Source organism: Podarcis filfolensis, assembly GCF_964270895.1.
Source record: "Podarcis filfolensis genome assembly, chromosome: 5".
In the NCBI taxonomy this organism is placed as follows: domain Eukaryota; kingdom Metazoa; phylum Chordata; class Lepidosauria; order Squamata; family Lacertidae; genus Podarcis; species Podarcis filfolensis.
The window spans coordinates 24,264,744-24,284,162 of NC_139608.1; the positions used below are offsets into that span (position 1 = coordinate 24,264,744).

The following is a 19,419-nucleotide window of genomic DNA, read 5'->3' on the forward strand; positions in this document are numbered from 1 at the left end:
CAAGATGGCAAAAAGGATGCAGGGCATAGTCTCTAACCAGGTACCCTTCATATCAGCGTTTGAAATTCTCCAGGCGCATTTTGTACCTGGCATCCGGCCACTTGCGACCAAGTGAAGGTGCCTGTGTACCAGGATGGCGCAAGACGTCTCCACCATCTGGAGGTGCATGCCTGGGAATCCTTGGGTCTTGACTGTTTTCACACGCTAGCAACGCATCCTGTAGAAGTCTATCGGTTATATTTTATCTGCACAATCAGAATGAATTTCAGGAACCAAAAAGTCGTACCTTGGAAGTTGAACGGAATCTGTTCCGGGAGTCCATTTGACTTCCAAAACGTTTGGGAACCAAGGCACGGCTTCCAATTGGAAGCCGCAAAAGTCGCAACAGACGTTCGGGTTCCAAAGAACATTCACAAACCGGAACAATTGCGGCGTTCGGGAGCTGAAACGCTTGTCTTGCAAGGCATTCGAGTTCCAAGGCACGACTGTATTGAAAAATACAACTTTGGAGCCATCTGGCCCCAAAATGGCAAGTTTTGGTTGCTGTAACCATGGTTTATGGAGCATACGGCTTGCCCCAGAGAACACTGGGAACTGTTGTTTATGCCTCCCAGAGCCAGAGTTTCCAGTGCACTGAACAAGCTACAATACCCAGGATGCTTTGGGGGAAGCTGTGTGCTTTAAATGCATGGCACGGATGTGACTTCCGAAGGCTTAGATTATTGGCTCGGCAAGACTGCTTCCAGTAACCCAGCATTGTGTTTCTTTGTTACTCCCTGGTCTGTGCCGTGTTCAGTCGCTTGTTGGATGGAGGCCCTGCTTTTGCACCGTGAAAAATCCTTAGCCGAGCCGTGCAAGGCAAGTCACTTGGTCTTGGGAGGACGGAGCTGTTCAAACCTTATGAGCTCTGCCGTGTCGCAGTTGTGCGTGCTAATTTTAATGAGGAGCAGATTTTTTTTTTGCCCCCGCCAGCAGCTTTAAAAAAAGAAATTGTGGTGCAATCCTTGGCCTGCAGCCTTTAATCAGAAGGAACTTTTATGAACTTCCTGTCTGCAGTCTGGGCGGTACTGATGGTCGACTCAAGGTAGCAGACCCCACCCAGCTGCCTGAATCCTTTACTGTTGCCTTTTCTTTTCATAGAATCGTAGAATTATGCAACCCATTTAAGGGGAGGGAAAATGATGTGTGTTGGGGGGCGGGCGGGCTGGCTGCTAGGCGACTGAAAGGGGGGGAGAAAGGTTTGGGTGAAAGGGAGTGGAATTATTTCTCCTCCAGTACCGAGTCCCCAACTTGACAACAGCTGCTGTTGCCTGGCTATTTTACAGCAGGCTTGCTCTGCAGAAATTTCCGACTCGGCAGCTGCCCTGCCTGGAGAGATACGCCCAGCAGCTCTCCGGAGCTGATGGGGTTTCTCCTTTCCCATATCCCGCTTCAGTTTTAGAAGGTTGGGACGATGTTTGATCACTAATCACTTAATTGTTAAACTATGGGATTTGTTTCCACCGAAGAGCAGTGACAGCCCCCAACTTGGATGGCATTAAAAGAGGATCGCACAAATTCACAGAGGAGAAGGGATGTCTGCTAGCCACAGTGGCTATGGTCTACCTCCCCTGTCGGAAGTAACAAGTTGGTAGGGCACTGCTGTGCTCAGGTCTTGTTTGCAGGGTTGCCATAGGCATTTGGTTGGCCACTGGGAGAACAGGATGTTGGGACTAGGTGGCCCGCTGACCTGACCTCTCGGGCTTTTCTTATGTGTTCAAGTAGCGTTTCCCAAACTTGGGTCTCCGGCTGTTTTTTTGGACTACAATTCCCATCACCCGTGACCACTAGTCCTGCTAGCTAAGGGTGATGGGAGTTGTAGTCCAAAAACAAGTTTGGGAAACCCTGTCAGCTAAAGAGGTTTGGTGAGCTGAGAGAGCTGCCTCAGTTTTGTCAGTCAGCATGTGATTCATATTTCATGTGCACAGTTGTAACTTAATTTGATTTCTGTGCTCCCCCCCCCATCTGTTTCGGAAATGAACAGTGTCATCCCATGAATGTCTACCCTGAATTTTAAGACTTGTTCCATGGGGTTTACTCCCTAGTAAGTGCATTGAGGACAGCAGCCAATATCATCTAAAATGGGCAAACGGGCTTCAAACAGTTTCCTTGATGAAGCTCGCAATGGGAAGACCGTCTGCTTCCTTTGCATGCCAAAGATCTCAGGTGTGATTCCCAGAATGCCCCCTGCTTGAAGCCCTGGAGAGTCCCTGCCAACCAGTGTGGACAATACTGAGCTCGACGGACCAATGGTCTGGCTCAGTATAAGGCAGCTTCCTATGTTCCTAGATCGTCATCTCACCATGCAGTCCTTCGCCTGGAGTAAATCAGAAGGATGGCTTAACCACCTAGCCAAAACCCACCAGGATTTCTAATATTAAATGACTTTCCCCCTCCCATTAGGAGCAATGGGAGGGAAATCTGAGGGAGACATTCAGATCAGCTCCTCAGCTGGTATAATTTTCGCCCCAGTTCAGTGGTGGTAATGGTGGGGTGTTGCTGGACCATAAATATTTTGCATCCTTTGGCTCCAATCAGTTTCCCAATACTACCCTGACAATCCACACCACCACCGCTTTCATCTGTACAGCTATCGCAGCTCCAATGTCGGCTGGGTCAGAGCATCAAATATTTTAGTAGTAGCAGGCAAGGGGGAATCTGGTATCCAGTCTCTCTTTCTCTGGCATCAAAGATCTGGTTTATCTTAGGGCTCCCGAGACCCTGTCCAGGGACTGTAGGATTGCAGTATAAGAATGGTTTGCAGTTAAAGCACATACTGTCCCAAAAACGAATCCTGGGGACTGTGGTTTACTTCATAACAGAGCTGCAGTTCCCAGCACCCCATGCAAACTACACCTCCCAGGATTCTTTGCTATAAATGTGCGCTGAATGAGTTTCAAATGTATGGTGTGGGTGTGACTTAGAGTGCTGCACAACAGAACAGGGGAATTTGAGGAATACAAATGCCGGGGGAGGTGGGGTGTAATCTGGATGTTTTTTGTTGTTGCCCTCCATCAGAGGACCGGGTGAGACGGAAGTACAGTGAGGAGCAGCATGAAACCAGACCCTTCCCGCATTCTCAAAGGGGCAATTCAGCGGCTGGCGCATCTGCAGCTATTTCTGCAGGGAAAGGTTCCAGAAATGTGGCTGGAGATTTCCAGAATCATTTTGCACAGAGTACATTATGCCAGGGAAGGGCTGTAGCTCAGGGGTAGAGCATCTTGTCTGGCAAGCAGAAGGTCCCAGGTTCAATCCCTGGCATCTTCAGACAGGGTTGGGAGAGAATCGTGCCTGAAAACCTGGAGAACTGCTGCCAGTCAGTGTAGTAAAGGTAAAGGGACCCCTGACCATTAGGTCCAGTCATGACCGACTCTGGGGTTGCTCATCTCGCTTTATTGGCCAGCATGTGGCCAGCATGACTAAGCTGCTTCTGGCGAACCAGAGCAGCACACGGAAACACTGTTTACCTTCCCGCCAGAGCAGTACCTACTTATCTACTTGCACTTGACGTGCTTTCGAACTGCTAGGTTGGCAGGAGCAGGGACAGAGCAACGGGAGCTCACCCCTGTCATGGGGATTTGAACCACCGACCTTCTGATCAGCAAGCCCTAGGCTCTGTGGTTTAACCCACAGCGCCACCCGCGTCCCTGCCAGTCAGTGTAGACAATACTAAACTAGATGGCCCAATGGTCTAACTCAGTATAGGGCACCTGTTCCTTCTCTGTGTGTGTCTTTAAAGAAAGAGGTGTTTGCGTGTGTGTGTGTGTGTGTAGAGACAGTGAACGCGTGAGCATGCTGCAGCCCCTTGGAAGCGTTTACAATGTTTTGGCAGCCTCTACAGAAACTGCCGAAAGAGCAGGTCTCTGGCTGCTGCTGCTGCTGCTGCTGCTGCTGCTGCTGCTGCTGCTGCTGCAATGGGGGGCATTTGAATGCTGCAGCAACATCACACAGCTGCCTTGATCTCCCCTTTCTGTGTTTTTTTTTCCTGACTCCTTTCCCCTTTGCTTTCTGGAAGATGGTTGTACTCACAGCACCACCACCAAAGAGAACAGACTGCAACGGCTGCCAAAGGTCATTTTTTAAAAAAAAGAAAAGAAAGAAAAGAAGGTGTCAATGATTGAGCATGTCATGATTGGCCTGCAGGAGGGACTCCTTTTGCCAGATGACTTGCTGCTCTCCCAGAAGTGTCATGTCTGGTTCTGTGTGCTCACAGACCTGTCATCCGCTTGGCACTGCCGTAGCAGACCCAAAACACCCCTCATTAAAGTCTTCTTTTGCTGCAAAGCAGGGGTGAAGAAGGCTTTTCACCTGAGGGACGCATTCCCTTCCAGAATAGGAGGTGGGACACATTCCTGCGGTGCAAAAGAGGGTAGAGGAATGAATTTGAGTTCTACCTTCTGTACAGTAGGCTAGTTTCTTCTCTCTCTCTCTCAATCTCTCTCTCTCCTGAATCAGACTTCAGGCGTACAGTCCACACAGGCAGAGAAACACTCTTGAGGTTTTCCCATACGTTCTGTAAACTCTGATGTTGACTAGCCCTACCACGAGGCAGAGTGAGGCCTTGCATTTAAAGCAGCGTCATACTACCACAACTTCCCCCAAAGAATCCTGGGGTCCCCTAACAACACTCTGCACCCTTAACAAAAGCCACTCTGTGAGTGGGAATTTCGAAGCCTGGTCACTTGAATCCTAGTCTAACACTCGATAACTCACCCTTCCCAACAAGATGCTTTGGACTACAACTCCCACAATCCCTTGCTGTTGGTTGCATTTGCTCAGGCTGATGGGAGCTGTAGTCCAGCAACCTCTGGAATGACAAAAGTTGCCCTGTGGCCAGAGTTCTTCGACCTTGGCTCCCCAGATGTTGCTGGACTCAGACCCCCACCAGCACCAGCCTGCATAGCCAGCGGATGATGAAAGGTAGTCCAACAACATCTGGAGGCAGAAGATCGAGGGATGCTACTATAGGCAAGGCTTTCGGCCTAGTTCAAGAGTGCCACAAAGCTTCCACTGCTTGTATTACAGAAGGTACCTGAGCTTTATAGCCACGGGGGTGGGCAACCTGTGGCCCATGACCTAATTCCATGTGAGGGGTTGAGGGGGGGGAAAGGTTAGCAGAGAGGGGGGGTGCCCTGCCCTGTTTTCTCCTCTGGCCCAACCCATCTCTGGCATGTGCCCACCCCCTGAAACATCACCCCCTTAGAGAATGCGCCACTGGCAGGGAAAAAGGTCTCCCACCCTTACTTTAAATGGGGAGCACGTAATAAGGAAGTCTGCCAGCTGAAATTTAGGTGGCAGCCTTTGAACATCATTGTGTGAAGCAGCCCCAGGCAAGCAGACTAGCCTTGCCAGCGATGCAAGCGAGTAACCCAGCCCTACACCACATTCCGCGTGTTAAGTTGCAAATTATTTGTGTGTTCTCCAATTTTGCAAATCTGCGCAACGGAGGCAACAGCCCTGCTCATAGATCCTAGGCCACAGCTTCCCCAAGAGCTCCTGAGAAGAGCAAAGGAAGGGAAAGTCAATGTGTGTGTTGGGCTTGGGGGTGGGGAGAGGCATTGGCTGGCTTCATTTTTTCCCCGTATCGTGATTTTTGCCATTCCTTCTCTTGTGATTTGCTGCCTACTGCAAGGAGGCAGGGGAGAACTGAGCTGGTAGAGGGGCTGCAGGAATTGAGAGAAGCATTGGCTAGCTTCACAGTTTTTCCCACATTGCGATTTTTGCATAGCGCGCGCGCACACACACACACACACACACACACATCATGATTCATAATATATTGCCAGGTCAAAAAATATGAAACCGATATCATGATATGGACTTCAAACCAGTTTGGATGATATATCGCCTAGCCCCCTTCAATTAAAACACAAGCACTTATTGACATACATTAAGTGATTTTGGTGAAAGCATGAAAACGACAGGTTTCTCTGAAGTCTCAAAGGCACAGTTTGAATTTAGCAATCCGAGAGGAGGCTGCCAGATGTACCGCGTCAGCATCCCAAACTAGGTTTGGTTCCCATTTGCATTCCGAAAGCAGCGTCATTAGATTTCCAGGGTGAGAAGTAAATAAATCTGCTCGGCTGGACAACAGGAAATAGCCAGTGATATTATATTTCATATACATACTGTGATACTTACTGCCACTTCATTAGGTGTAGTACACACAGCAGGTTTGAGCAAATGTGAGCCGTCTGATATTCCTTTGTGCTGGGAGAAAAGAAGGGGGAAGCGGGTTTTAATTGTTTGATAGTTACCTTGTCCTGAAGTGGCGAAGAGCTTGAATGTAAAGGTATAGAGACACATGCAACTGCCCCCCCCCCCGGCAGGTTTTGTGTTATTTCTAACTGTTGCTGCTGTTAGTCAACGGGTGCAAGTGTAAAATTATATATGGAGTGAAGCAATAACAAGTATTCAATTGCCCACATTCCCATCATACATTCACAGGGAACTCTGGGAATTGTTGCCCTGTGAGTTTATGCAGGAGAAATTCCCAGTGGATTATGCCCACAGACAAACTTGCAGACCTGTAAACTTAGAATTGCAATGTGCTATATTTTTTAACTTTTCATATTTTTTTTGCTACAATCTGTAGTTGGATCGGTATGCAATCAGTTGTGTAGACGACTCTCAAGAGAAATAGGGATTCTCTGCTCTTTCCTATTACAGTAATAGAAGTTCCTTTTGTATTTTTCTTTAGGGAATACAAGTATAAATGGGAACACACCCTGTGTCATCATCTTTTCCCCCACTTGGTGTCACTGTCACACTACAAAAAACAACAACAACACAGACATTCCTGGCATTCTCTCATGTACTTCCTGTATAGAAGTTTTGCATGCTTACTTCCTCCTTAGTCAGTTATTATATTCCGAATAAAGGAAAGGAAACAAGGTGTGCTGCTGCACATTAACTGTAGGTCATCCTGGCACAAATTGTACCCACTTGTTAGTTCCTGGGTATGAGCGGCAAACTCCATGTATTGAATCAAATGATGCATGCATGCTGTCTTAACTTTCGTATCATGGGCTTCCTGCATTGTCTTACATCAGAAGTTGCTCCAGGAAATAATGATGCACCTACTGAGATCAGTATGTGGACATTTTTTAATGGCTTCTTTGGGACTGCCTGTTGAGAAGCTTATATCTGTGTTAGTGAAATTCTGTAATGTAATGAATCACCTCTTTCCCCAACCCCTCTGCCTTCCTTTTCTAGCCTGTGAAATAACGGAGGGTATTTGTTTCCAGCAAAAGGGGCCAGAGTTTGGAAAAAGAAACTGGGCAGATCTAGCAATCCTAACCTCATTTTGTTGTTGCATGTTTGTTTGTTGTTATTAATTTGATTTATTACCCGCCTTTTGCCACACCGTCCCAGGGAAGGTCACAACGATTTAAAATGCAACATTAAACACAGTTTACGTGGGAGTAAGGCCCATTGAATTCAGTGGGCCCATTAAATTCAGTTAGGATCGCCGCTTAAAATATTTGCAATGCCTTGTAACATTTGTGATCTGCAGGCCGTTAGTAAGTCACGGCAATTTTGTGTATATGCATGTGTATGCCTTGTACACTTCAGCGGTAGTTCCCAAACTCCCCTTGTCCCCACAGATCACTTGGAACATTCCTAATGGACCGCTTACTGATTTTGTTTTGCCTGTTGTAGCAACTGCAAGGTGCAGTGCTAGATCCTGTATGATTTTAAATGGTGCTTTTGCAGACAATGCCGCTGAACACCTGAAAGAAGTTTGTGGACCACTGGTGATCCACAGACCACCTGCGCTGGAGCTAAGATGCCTTGGTTCCTGACTTAGACATTTTATCATCTAGAGGTTGGAGATGTGGGGCAAGCCGAACCCTACAGAATTCTACAGCACATATGTGTCTGCCAGCAGTTTTTTTATTTTTTATTTGTTTAAAGACATGCACAAAATGTCTCCCCAAAGCAAACCAGACCAAGCTGCAGGAAATAGGCACCATCCCTGGTAAATAGGGATGGATGGGGCATACGTGGGACTCGTACTTCTAGAAACCTGTTTTCCAGGCCCCCCCCCCCCGGCCCCAGCACTGACAGTTATGTATTCATTTTCTACTTTAGGAAGCTGATTTGTACAGACAACTTCCCATGGAGTCTGAGAACATGGCTCCAGTTCAGACTGCTGTGAGCACACCTCCTAACATGACACAAGACATGAGGTCTGTTACAAATAATGGTTCGGATCCCTTCCTGAACAGGCAAGTACACTGTTTGCTCACAAACATTTTTTATGTTCTGCAGTGTAGGCCGCATTTGAAATTCTCAAACCTGCTAAGGCATGTGATTTCTTAGCAAAAGCATTTAGCTTTTCGGGTTGTAGTCTGAGACAGAAGCCACCAGCTTTGCTTGTAAGATGCAAACACTTTAATAAAGCAGGTGTTTGATCCTTCTGATCCAGTTCCCACGTCACATTAAGCCATAGTTAAAAGCAAACCATGGTTTAATGTGGCAGTGCAGTGTGCTCATGCTCAGTGCTGAAAAGTTCTCACTCTGATCCTTCCCTGCTCCTGTTGCAGCCACGCCACTGAGATGCAAGCCAGAGTCTGGCTTGTCATGACGTTCAAACTTGGGTTTGTGGTCTGTTCTTCTCCAAACAAATCACAAGCAGTAGCTAAGGTTTGTTCTTGGCTTAGTGATTAAGGTTTGTTTGGAAATATACAAACCATGAGCCGCCGTTTTGGCATCACAACATACTAGGCTGACTTTTTCCCCAGCAGCAAGGGGGGAGTGGAGCGGGATCTTTTCAGCAGCGTCTATAAGCATGCTGCATATTCACAATAAACCATAGTTTACTTTTAACTATGGTTTAACGTTAGATACAAACCAGGCCTCTATGACCAATTCTGATCTTACTGTGTATGACTCACACCTTATAAATGTATATCAGCTGGAACCTGGCCAAAGATCCTTGTGATTTGGGAACATTCCAGTGTGACAGGACAGGACTGGCATCTGTTCTGAGGACAACTTTGGCGTAATTGGGGAGCATGTACACCGTATTAAGAACCTTGGCTGGTCCTAATAAGCTTGCTGGGAACTTTGCTTTAGCAGACCAACATGGCTGCTTTTCAACAGTTGGCATCATTTCGTATTTGTGGAGGTGTGATTCCCTAGCATGGAGATCATTGCTATTGACTCCCAGTTAAAGTACTGGGTGTGGCGTGTCCCCCACCCCCCAAAAAAGCCTTTGTTGCTGCCAAGAGGAGAATGGGTTGGAACAGATTTGGTTACTTGCAAATCACCATGCACTTCTGCTTGCAATGCCTACTTATTCTGTGGATAAGCTTTCTCCTAAGAATCTGGCTATTGATAAATTTGGAATTCTTGGCAAAGAGTGGGAGGGGGAGGGCAGATGGGAAGGAGGGAGCCTGGCCAGAGCAATTGGGACAGTGCAGGTATGGAGAGGGAGCTGTGCAGTGCACAAAGTACAGTATATGAATATATGAAGCTTTCTTATGCCAGGTCAGAATATATGTCCATCTGGCCCAGAATGGCCTACTGCAGAGATGGGGATCTCCTGTGGCACTCCAGACATTGTTGGGCTGCCTCTCCCATCATCCCTGACCTTTGACTGTGCTGGCAAAGGCTGAAGAGAGCCAGGAACGAGAGAGATTACAGGGATCAGACCTGGAACCTTTTGCATGCAAAGCACCGAATTACGATCCTTTTCCTTAACGCATACTTACAGTAGCTCCGTTTGGCTTCTGAGCTCTCGCCATGTTCTGCTCACCTGCCTAAACCACAGGGGTTAGAAGATTTGCTTTTATCGCCCTATTCTGCGCTAGGTAGCAGATTTTAGGCTGGTGAGCTGGAACCCGCAAACAAATGGGAGTACATTCAGGCCTATCTAGGGCATTCAGGCCTAGCTGCAGGCTGTCCTTCCCTAAAGCCATTCTGGTGACATATATCTGATGAGCGCTTCCTTGACCGAGGTTTCTTCATGTTTCGATTCATAGTGGGCCATACCATTCCAGGGAGCAGAGCACAGACAGTGGCCTAGGCTTAGGATGTTACAGCATACCAACTACACCTGAAGACTACCTCAGCAATGTAGATGAGATGGACACAGGTAGGAATGAGAAGCATTTTGATTTTTTGGGGAAAAAATATATACTTCTTAGCAACGCCCTAAGAGATCCTCTTGACTGTCAATGTTACTTTTGCATTTGTGCAGAGCACATGCTTTCGTGTGGGCACAAGAAGACTGGGGTTCTGGGGTTCAAACTTTCCTATACATTATTGCGGGGGGGAGGTAGGGAGGCCCTTAATAAAACCCACAAGTGTCCCTCCTTGACTCCCTCCAGTTTTAACCAAACCATAGCTCCCTACACCCTTCTAAAACTGAGAGCAAAGGGACCATTGCAAAGGTGAAGGAACCCTATTCTGACCCCACCTGTAATTTGAGCTATCAGTCCTTCCATTAACCCCTTGGCATGGGTGGGGCTGGCACTGGCGACACAGGAGTGCAGAACAGGCACTCTGCACATGATCAGAGGTGCTCTCTTCTCCAGCTGGTCGTTTACATGAGAGAACCTGATTCCATGTTCAGCAAGAACTTCTGAAACAGATTTGAGGGTTTGCCTCTGGAAGGTATTCTCCGGCCTACTAGAAATCAAAAGTTGTGATGGTCTTACGGAAATGTGATCCCCGACGGGTCTTCACAGATACCGACACAGGGAAACCTCTGTCCTGTAACTACATTTGGTGTTAGTGAGAAGTGAAGTGTGGTTTTGCCATCCAAGCACTGATTAGGGTGTGAGCTATATCGTTTTGAAAGTTGAGCACCACCAAATATTTATTATTATTATTATTATTATTATTATTATTATTATTATTATTATTATTGGCACTCCACCTTTTCTCCAAAGAGCTCATACATGGTTCTCCCCCTCCCCATTTTATCCTCACAACAACCCTGTGAGGTAGGCTGAGCTACATAATCACCCAGTGAGCTTCATGGCTGAGTGGGGATTTGAGCAGAGGTCTCCCAGGTCGAACACTGTGACCACTAAGCCACACTAAAGTACCCAGGGCGTTTGGATTGGGAGATGGAAGCTGAGAGAGCAACAAAGTCTACCAGTAGCTAACAGTGGCTGATTTGCCATCAAAGGCCGAATAATTTCCTGGTTAAGAAGCTCCCACCTCACTGATTCCTTCTCTTCTTTTGCAGGAGATAATGTAGCACAGACTCCCCTGAATATCAACCCACCACAGACCCGTTTCCCCGACTTCCTTGACTGTCTTCCAGGAACAAACGTTGACCTTGGGACATTGGAATCTGAAGACCTGATCCCCATCCTCAACGACGTAGAATCGGTCCTCAACAAAAACGAGCCCTTTCTCACCTGGCTGTAACTGATAATGCAACGTTTTCTTTTCCTCCTAGCAAAACAAAAAATAAGGGCAGAGCATCCTCAAGCCTCTCAGTTAGCCATCCTTGGTGCCTTACCGACGTCTGCGAGACCCTTTTAATCAGTGAATCTCGGTCTAGATTTCACTGACAGCAACTTAAGTATGAAATATATAGATATATAGATATATATTTTTAAGTAGAACTGCTTATATACGCATCTATAACCTTTCCTCTTTAGTTACATATGAGCGGTTCTCTTTGTCTTTTGGTGCACAGCTGAACTTAACAGCCATCAGTTACACACAACAAGTTTAGCAAATAATAAGAAAAGAAAATAAATCTGACCAGAAGAAGCTTTAGATTGTAAGAAGGCAGCTTAGTTCCAAAAGTCCTGCACGTTATCAGGTTGAGTGCAGTTCTACAGCTGTATTTATGACAATAGTACCAAATGCTTCTCATCTTATATAACTTGAGCTTTAAAAATCATTGCATTTTTAAAAGTGAACTTGTGCTGTATGGAAAACAGATTTTTTTTTTTAAAAAAATCCTAATCAGCCACAAGGCTCCAGATCCAGATTTTTTGCAAATACACAAATAGTACTATTTGCATTTCCTCCCCACCTCACCCCCACAGTATATTATTGAATGGTTTGTAGGTGAAATGTTCTAATTACAATTTTATTTTTACACTACTACAATATTGTAAAATAGACCAGTTTGGTACTAATTGCTGCCATTTTATATATACACACGCACAGACATATATATATAAAACACTAAAAATGTGATTATGAAAGTGTTTTTTCCCCTAAGAAGTACACTTTATATGTAGCTGCTTAATATTCACTACAATTCTGCAACAGAACATGGTTTTCTTGCAGCTTTTAGTCTGCACAAAGCGGACACTCAACAGAACACCTTCCCCCTCCCCCTCCAAAATTCAGGATTAAAAATACGGCACAAGTTTGACACTTCTGAATGCAGTAAGAATTAATTTTGTAAAGCCTCATTATCTTCTCTTTATTTTTAGTAATTATTTTGTCATTGAAATTTTAAAGAAGCTAGAAACAGGAGTCTCACATTATCATATAGGTGATAAGCCAGCATCTATTTGTCAGCCTGGCAAAGTTGCTGAGGATTCTTTACCCAATGGCTTTTTTTTATTCTTGACTTAATGGGACACAAGGCACTATACATGTTGTACTCCATACCTATAATATTCATATATAGGGTTGCTTTATTAAAAACAGCTTGATATGTGGGACTGAGAATGCATCAAGGACTTCAATCTCCACTTCCCCTGAAATGCAAATGACGTCCTGAGATCCTTAAGTATTTTTAACTGATATTATTTATAATTATGAATTTTAAGCTTTTTTTTATATTGAAAAAAAATCATCTTTTTATAGAAGGCATTATAATTGGTGCAAGCCTCTTAATACACAATAGGCAGGGCAGGCAAGAGGCATAGCACTTTGCTGTGCATTAGTTTTAAGAGTAAGAAACCATTGCTGTAGCATACTAACCTTGGCCAACTCATGCTGGCTGAAGCCGATGGGAATTCTAGTCTAAAACACCTGGCGGGCACCAGCTTGGCGAAGGGATGCTATAGCACAATGTTGGACAGTGGATGGGTCCCCTCTGCCCACCCCTCTCTTTGGACTAGTTGAAGAAAAAAGGCAGGTGAAATGGGTGGGGAGGTTGAAGTCGTCAGAATTTGGGCTTGGAAGGAGAATGTTTGTAACGGGAAATAGCAGTGCTGGACTGTTTAGAAGTGCAGGTCGGGGAAACTGACTATATGTGGAACCACCACTGATCAAATCAATACCTGTGAATACTACCTTATGGGAGAATTGTTGCTTGAAGGTAGCTGAACTGACAGCACCAGGCTTGTTAGGTTTATTATTACTATTATTATTATAAATATTTTAAGATGTGGATGATGAAAGGTAAAAAGTTCATTATTTGACTCACAGAGCCAGGGTGGGTGAGAAAACAGGTAGAAAGATAGGCATTTGTGAGTTTCGTTCCTTTCAGCAGATCGTTGCACCCACAGAGTATATTTTCAGTTAATGGGCATTCCCTGTGCCCTTCTTTCAAAGGGCTTTCCTCTCCTTGGCTGGCTTACCGTATATAGTTGGTTATTAACAAAGTAGAAAGCACATCTTCAAACAGTGACCCTGGGTTTTCCTATTATTTATAGATATCGGCCATAAAATGCAAATCAGGCAGTCCTAAGGTGTTTATTCTCTTAGTATTTTTTTGGGGGGGGGCTGAAGATGCTCAGAAAGCAGACAATATCCAGGGCCAGCTCCAAATCTAATGTAAATCATTGTTCTCCAGTTAGGGGCTTCGTGCTCGCTTACAATATGTGAAAACAACCCCATGGTTCCCTGCTGCATCCAAGATAAGATCTGGCCATACTTGGACGATCATATCTGAGATTTGAGGCTTGAATGAAGAGGGGCTGGCTTATCCATGGGGGGTGGGGATCTGACCACATAAGTTTAGACTTGAAAGACCAGCTCCAAATTTTCATTAGCCATAGGAAAAGGGGAAAGGGCTTCACGTGCCGGTTTGTACATCCAAAATACCCACCAACAATTTGTTTCAGGGAGTGGAAAATCCCCTTCGCTCATTTCCCAGAAAGTGTTCACATCTATATAAAGCGGGGGTCAGGTTAGAGAAGGAACTTGGTGGCAGAAGAGGTGCTCGAGAAATTCCGGGTCAGAGGTTGCAACAGCAAGGATAATTAATGTATTGCCTTGTGCCAAGGACACCATCCCAAAGAGGGAGGCAAAATTCAGGGCAAGTGGTGCCATTTCTAGAACAAACCTGATTTAGAAGCAGCATATCCTGTGTGTGAACCACATGGTATGCACCAAGGTCTTTCCCATTCATTTCTGTGGAAGGGACATCTCCATCCCTGCATCCCTTTGACCCAGCAGAGCGAACTCCTCCATAGAAGTCAATGGGGATGTTCATTTTATTATTGGAGCACCTCCAGATCCTTGGACGGGGGGCTGTGAACATGGGAAAACCTGGGAGAAAGTAATTATGCTGTTCTTTGCTCCACTTCCCTCTTGTCTGAAGTAGCTTAAAGTGAAGAGGGGCACATTTTGATTAGGAAAGTATGCTTGGTTTAAGTTTGCAGTTCTAAGCACATTTACCTGGAAGCAAGTCCTGTGGAGCTCAGTGGGGCTTATTTACTTTCCAGTAGAGACGCTTAGGATTGTAGAATAAGGAGTATCTCCACTGGAGAGTTTAGAGCAACCTTCTCCATCCTGGGGGCTGTCAGATGTTTGCTCCAGTCATCCCTGAGCATCAGCCAGGCTGGCTGAGGCTGATGGAGCTGGAGTCCTGCAATGTCTGGAGGCCACCAGTGGGTGGGGGAGTCTCATTCAGAGCTATACTGTGAGAGCTAAGAATCAGGCCTGAGAGGGGGACCTTCTGGGCTTCTACAACCTCTGGTTCCCTGTGACTGTGATTTAAAAGGCAGTGTGTGTTATGCTATGGTGAAAGCTGCAGTTAAAACATTAACTACTATTGTAAAACAACTGCCAGAAACTTGTTTTTTTTTAAAATTAAGTAATGAACCAAACGATAGTGAAGATTTTGAGGGGGGTGTTGTTCTAATATTCAGAGAAGTGTGTGTGTGTGTGTGTTTTAGGGATGGGGGAGAGAACAGGGGCTTTCATTGAAGCCCTCTTTTCAAATACTTTTTTTTTAACTTTAAAAAAGGCTTGCAGACACAGGCAGCCTTGTTTCTAATGGAATCTATTGTTAATTATTTGACAAAACGTTGACATGTGACTTTTGGCTTGTGAAACCCAATTTTAATTTTTTTACGCTACACTACTTGTATCGACAATGAACGGATATGTGACTGGCACCGAGTCGATCAGAAAGGTTGAGTGACTTCATATGTAAATGCTGATTTATATGCAAATGGTGAGGTGCTGATTACTTGTCACCCAGTTGTGCTGTTAAAAGCAGTGGTTTTCAAACGGCGCTAAAGGGAAGCCTGGGGTACCTTTCAGGAGCTCCTCAATGAGACCATAAGTAATGGTGGATGACCCAGCATGAAAGAGAGAAGACCTGCCACCTTGCGTGTAGAGCCAGCGCAGCGTAGAGGTTAGAGTGTTGGACTAGGACTCGGGAGACCAAGGTTCAAACCCCCACTCAGCCATAAGAACTGAAGAATTGTCCTACTGGATCAGTCCAGTTGACCATGTTGTCCAGAAAGCTGTTTTCACAGTGGCCAACCAGATGTCCACAGGAAAGCAAAATCTTGACAGCAACAGTACTCTCCCTTCCAGCGATTTCCAGCAACTGGTATTCGGAGGCAGAACATTGGGGTTTGTAGCCACTGATAGTTTTATCCATGAATTGGCCTGAATTTTTAAAGCCATCCAAGTTGATGGACATCACTGCCTCGTGTGGGAGCGGATTTCATAGTTTTAACTTTCTCTTATCTTTCAACATTCATCTTCGTTGTATGTCCACAAATTCTAATGTTAGGAGACAGGGAAAAACACTTGACGCCATCTACTTTCTCCATGCTGTGCACTTCTATCATGTCGCCTCTTACTTGCAAATTAAAAAGTCTCTAATGCTGTAACCTTTCCTGGTGGGCTCTTGCTCCATCATCTTGATCGTACCGGCTGCCCTTTTCTGAACTTTTTCCAAGTCTTTCGAACTTTTCCCAACCTTTTTGAGGTAACAGCATTATTATAATGGCAGGTTTCATTTCATTTCCTATTGACCTATTGGCATGGAATTTGCTTTCTTCACAGCTGCCACACACTGGGTCAACATTTTCATGGAGCTATCCACTATGAATCCATAGTCCTGCTCCAGTACAGACCCTATGAGTACATATGTGAAATTAATACGTTTTTGTGCCTTTCCACTTGTTTACATTGAATTGCATTTGGCATCTTACCACGGAGGAGGAGGAGTTTGGATTTGATATCCCACCTTATCACTACCCGAAGGAGTCTCAAAGCGGCTCACAATCTCCTTTCCCTTCCTCCCCACAACAAACACTCTGTGAGGTGAGTGGGGCTGAGAGACTTCAGAGAAGTGTGACTAGCCCAAGCTCACCCAGCAGCTGCATGTGGAGGGGCGGGGACGCGAACCCAGTTCACCAGATTACGAGTCTACCGCTCTTAACCACTACACCACTACACCACACACTTCACACACACACCCTTTTTTGTTTGTTTGTTTTAACCACCCTGAACACTTAAATATCATCAGCAAACTAGGCCATCTCACTTGCTCACTCCTTCCTGGACCATTGTATATGGTCTTTGGAGGACCCCACTTCCTACATCCTTCCATATGGAAAACTTATCCATCTATTCTTTCTCCCTGCTTCATAAGAACTTAATAATAGCCATCTGGATCAGGTCAGTGGCCCATCTAGTCCAGCATCCTGTTCTCACAGTGGCCGACCAGATGCCTATGAGAAACCAGGGAGCAGAACGAGAGCCTTCTCCTTTCCTGTGGTTTCTGACAACTGGTATTCAGAAGCACTGCAGCCTCTGACTGTGCAGATAGAAAGCCCAGACATCATGGCTAGTAGCTTCCTGTTACTTAACCAATTCCTGATCCACAAGGGGATTTTGCCTCTTATTCCTTGACTGCTAAGCTTGCTCAGGAGTCTTTGGTGAGCTGTGAAGCACCAGGGGTGGCCTTGGGCCAGCCTAACCTACATCTCAGGGTCATTATGAGGGAAGCTTCTTGAAAGACAACTGGGATGGAAGGGTAGTAAAAAATTAACCCTCCGTTTCCCTCCCCCTGTAACAGAGGAGTATTGGATGAGTTTTAGGGTTCGTTCTCAGGTCGTGTTAAGTGGCAATGAGGTCCAACAGGCCTAGTCTGTGCCCCGTGTTCACTGAGTTTACACCCTAGAATGCTTCCCCAAAATCCTCTGCAGCAACTAGGGGTTATGTAGCAGGTTTGCCAGAGTCCCTCAGCCAACGATAAAAAGGATTCCCTAAAGGCAGAAGTTTGAAAACCGCTGTACTAGAAGGTAACTATTGGGAAAGAAGGCTTCATGAAAACAAATGCGGTTTTTTGTGTTGTTTTTTTAAGAGTTGGGTGGGAGGGACTAGTCTCTGTTTTCAGTAAGGGAAATGGGTGATGAAACACATGTTTCGGTTTTCTTAATACACTACATCCATGTTATGTGCTAATACTTTAATACTTTTTTATTTTATTTACATCAGTTTGTTATGCTATATGCCATCTTGTGTGAGCATTTGTTTTTCAATGTAGAATGATTTGCATACATAGCGTATGCTTCAAAATTCAATCAGATCAAACGGTTGTATCCAGAGTTTGGTTCTGGTTTTTCTTTTTTTTTAAAAAAAAATTTCTTTTAATATTGTACAAGAAAAAAAATAAAATAAAATAGAAATGGATTTAAACTTCCAATCTATGTACTTGTTGATGTAATGGCGTCCAGTCACTCTTGGGGATGGGGGTAGAACTTCATAGGAAACTCCCTTCTATCAAATCAGACCATTGGCCCATTTATCTTGGTATTGCCTTACACTGACCGGCAGCTGCTGCTCTCTATTGCTACAGGCAGGTATATTTCTTAACTACCTAGTGATGCCTACCAGAGAGGTCCGGCATGCAAAGCCAACGAGGTCCAGTCCTTCCTTTCTCTAATTGAGCTTGTATATTGTGACTAGAAAGAAAACAAAGATAATGGTTCTTTCATTTGGCATGAAGCTAGGTCCGATACCTCTGTTTTAGCAACGAGAGCATGACGATTAAAACAATCGTCCGAAGTTTCTCCTGGCAGAGGGGGAAAGCATCTCGTTAATTTGTACGTGACGGGTTGCCATTATACAGGCACAGAAAATGAGACTGGGAGAGAAGAGTTGGCAACCTAATATGTACTTGACGAACTTGTTCATACTATTTTCTGTTTCCCTAATACATCAAGACATGCCTGGAGATGGCTTTGTTCAAGCTGGAACGACTCCTGTGCTCTCTCAACAAGGTACGTTCCCAGGGGTAGAACACTCAGGAAAGCGAAAAGCACCAGAAGATGCTGCCAAGCTAAAACTGACTTCATTTTTATTTATGGGGCCAAGTCACAAGAGGGCAGTACATTTCTTCCTTACCAGCTGTATTGCAATTAAATGTTCGAAATGTGGCATTTCTGAGATCATTATTGCTCAGATGATATTTCTGGGAGCATTTTGGTGACTCTAGGTTATTTGCCTTGTGGCACTGCTGTTGTAAATGGTTTTGCTAGCTGCCTTTGTGATTTGAGAACTTGACAGAAGTCTCTGACTACAGACGTTCATGGCCTCAGATAACCCAGTTCTTAACCATGCAAAGAAAACCTGAGACCTGAGGGAATCTGCTTTTGAAGGCTTTCACCTTCCTGTTTAGGTCTGTTTCTGTGCTTTGCTTGCCAACATGGATAGCTGTCCGAATAACACGAATGCTGGAACAGATTGAAAAATGGGTTGCTTTTCCCTATTCTTCTGTAGAAGATGTTGGATATTTACGCTTGAGCCCTAGACAAGGAGGATGGGCTTTCTCAAGATATCAGATCTCTGTGGTCCACTTTGATGTTAGGCTGAGCAATCCTGTGTTGGGGGGATGTGCGTGAAGTGGCAGAGAGTCCCATTACTCCCAAATCTATGCTGCCATGCACTAGCCATGGCAAGAATAGTGTGTGTGTGTGTGTGTGTGTGTGTGTGTGTGTGTGGTCCCAGGAAAAGGTCTAGCAGATACTTGTTTTAAACACTACACCCCCAATGAAACCAGTGTGAGGAAAGTAACTATCACAGCTCTGGTTAGGCATAGATGGTGGGTTCAGCCCTGGAGCCTTTTGAGTGAATGAAGGGGTTTCAGATCCAGCAAGGCCACCTCCAATCTACTCCAAGATCAGCCAGTTTTGGGGACCTACCATGGAGAGAAACAGAGCTGGCAATAAATCTGTATTGAACTTTCCATGCTCA

The 19,419-nt window shown here is 45.2% G+C and overlaps 1 protein-coding gene and 1 long non-coding RNA gene across 2 annotated transcripts in view; one reads left to right on the forward strand and one right to left on the reverse strand.

The window, feature by feature from the left end:
• The window catches only part of WWTR1 (WW domain containing transcription regulator 1), a 91,418-nt gene extending 73,549 nt beyond the window's left edge, over positions 1-17,869 (forward strand). Inside the window, exons 4-6 of the mRNA XM_083613502.1 lie at positions 8,134-8,270; positions 10,029-10,141; positions 11,243-17,869. Coding sequence (XP_083469628.1) covers positions 8,134-8,270; positions 10,029-10,141; positions 11,243-11,427 — 435 coding nt within the window. The 3' untranslated portion in view covers positions 11,428-17,869. The remainder of the gene's footprint in view (positions 1-8,133; positions 8,271-10,028; positions 10,142-11,242) is intronic.
• Positions 4,100-6,703, reverse strand: LOC310762509. Its single transcript, XR_014548042.1, has 2 exons — positions 6,181-6,703; positions 4,100-4,391 (listed from the first exon to the last, which is right to left on the reverse strand). It is a non-coding gene; the product is annotated as an uncharacterized lncRNA (long non-coding RNA).
• Positions 17,870-19,419: the final 1,550 nt, after the last annotated feature.